At 40.2% G+C, this 2,540-nt stretch overlaps 1 protein-coding gene across 1 annotated transcript; it reads left to right on the forward strand.

Annotated features, from left to right (window-relative positions):
• Nucleotides 1–218: 218 nt before the first annotated feature.
• LOC133099697 (proton-coupled zinc antiporter SLC30A9, mitochondrial-like) lies at nt 219–2,196 on the forward strand. The gene has a single exon (XM_061203515.1). The coding sequence runs from the start codon at nt 336–338 to the stop codon at nt 2,034–2,036; it is 1,701 nt and encodes a 566-aa protein (XP_061059498.1). The 5' UTR covers nt 219–335; the 3' UTR covers nt 2,037–2,196.
• The last annotated feature ends 344 nt before the right edge of the window (nt 2,197–2,540 follow it).

Raw genomic sequence — 2,540 nt, forward strand, 5'->3', positions numbered from 1 at the left:
CTGGAAAGCTGAGGAAAAGTCAAAGAAGCTAAGATCTAAATATCTAGTATTTTTTATTTTACAAACATATATTTTCAGTAATAAAATCATTTTACTTATTTAAAAGCTTTTTAAAATATATATTGCACTTAAATATGTTTAACATTTGTATAATAAGAAAAAATCATCAAAAATAAAGTGTATATAAAATGTAGTTAAAATAAGTTTGCTTTAAGGCCGCCTGCGGCGGCGCAGGCGTCGGTGTTCGGAAGTGTCCGGTCTATGGAGTCAGTTGGTTTCGGCGGCGGCGCGGAGGTAGCAGGCGGTGTCCGAGTGGGGGCCTTTGCCCCGCCAGGATGTTACTGGGCTTGGCCGCCGCCGCCGCGGCCCACAGATGTAGCTGGTCCTCCCTGTGCCGGCTTCGTCTGCGCTGCAGGGCGGTAGCCTGCGGCTCCAGCGACCTCCAGGAATGGCAGAATTTAGTGACGTTTGGAAGCTTTTCAAATATTGTTCCCTGTTGCACACTGAATCAAGTAAAGTTGTATTCCACAAATGTTCAGAAAGAAGGACAGGGATCACAAACTCACAAAATGGAAAATGTACCATCATTTGATGAAGCAGCAGAGAATATTGGTGCAGAACTGAAAGCTCCACTTATTAAGCAAGAACCTCTCCAAGTAAGAGTCAAAGCCGTCCTTAAAAAGAGGGAATATGGACCAAAGTACACTCAGAATAATTTCATCACTGGAGTCAGAGCAATGAATGAGTTCTGCCTCAAATCCAGTGATCTAGAACAACTTCGAAAAATCAGACGACGAAGTCCTCATGAAGATACCGAGTCCTTTACTGTATACTTGAGATCAGATGTGGAGACAAAATCTTTGGAAGTTTGGGGAAGCCCTGAAGCTCTTGCCAGAGAGAAAAAACTTCGTAAGGAAGCAGAAATAGAATATAGAGAAAGGCTATTTAGAAACCAAAAAATATTGAGAGAATATAGAGAGTTTCTGGGCAATACCAAGCCACGCTCTAGACCGACATCAGTTTTTTTTAAGGGGCCAGGAAAGGTGGTGATGGTTGCCATTTGCATCAATGGATTAAACTGTTTCTTCAAATTTCTTGCCTGGATTTATACGGGTTCAGCAAGTATGTTCTCAGAAGCTATACACTCTTTATCTGATACTTGTAATCAGGCCTTACTAGCATTGGGCATCAGTAAGTCTGTTCAAACACCAGATCCTACTCATCCGTATGGATTTTCAAATATGCGCTATATTGCTTCACTAATCAGTGGTGTTGGTATTTTCATGATGGGTGCAGGATTATCTTGGTACCATGGAGTCATGGGATTGCTTAATCCTCAACCAATAGAATCTCTTCTATGGGCATACTGTATTTTAGCAGGATCATTAGTATCTGAAGGAGCAACACTTCTTGTTGCTGTAAATGAGCTTCGTAGGAGTGCTCGGGCCAAAGGAATGTCACTGTACAAGTATGTAATGGAAAGTCGTGATCCTAGTACAAATGTTATATTATTGGAGGATACTGCAGCAGTGTTGGGAGTGACAATAGCAGCCACTTGTATGGGCCTTACTTCTATAACAGGCAATCCACTGTATGACAGCCTAGGTTCTTTGGGTGTGGGCACCTTATTAGGTGTGGTCTCAGCATTCCTCATCTACACTAACACAGAAGCACTCTTAGGGCGATCCATCCAGCCAGAACAAGTACAACGGCTTACTGAACTCCTGGAGAACGACCCATCAGTAAGGGCAATTCATGACGTTAAAGCCACAGATCTAGGATTAGGGAAAGTAAGATTTAAGGCAGAAGTAGATTTTGATGGACGAGTTGTTACGAGATCATATTTGGAAAAACAAGATTTTGACCAAATGCTACAAGAAATTCAAGAAGTGAAGACTCCTGAAGAACTAGAGACCTTTATGCTTAAACATGGAGAAAATATTATTGATACTTTAGGAGCTGAAGTAGATAGACTTGAGAAGGAACTGAAAAAACGAAATCCTGAAGTTCGACATGTAGATCTGGAGATATTATAGACTTGATGGAATGAATCACCTTGGAGGGAGCCTTGGAAACAAGTTTGCCAAGACTACTTTCCCACACTGAAGGAGTCAATGCCATTCAGAAGCCGTTTTGGGTTTTTTTTTAGGATGGAGGAAATATTTATGTAAAGAGCAATTCAACAGTCCACAGAACTAAGACAACATCTCACTTCTAAGAGACATATTACAAGTTGAATCAATTTGGAAATCATGTTTTTATGTTTCAGCAGGAAACATTTTGGTTACTTAAATTGTTCATAATTTCTCATTTTAGCCTGTCAGTGTGTATTGTACCTTGCAATCATGTTTCCTTTCTTCACATTGGTAAAAAATAAGCAGCATCTGTAAGATTATGATTTTTAACTTTGTTGCCAGTGAAGATTTCACTCCATCAAAACCTGTCAATCTTGAACATTCTGGCTAAATCTTGGTTTGCGGTCTTTAAAACAGTCACTCCATTTCAAAGTCTGTCTTTCCTTATAGAATGTAGAAATTATT

The sequence above is a fragment of the Eubalaena glacialis genome, chromosome 1, assembly GCF_028564815.1.
Source record: "Eubalaena glacialis isolate mEubGla1 chromosome 1, mEubGla1.1.hap2.+ XY, whole genome shotgun sequence".
NCBI lineage: Eukaryota > Metazoa > Chordata > Mammalia > Artiodactyla > Balaenidae > Eubalaena > Eubalaena glacialis.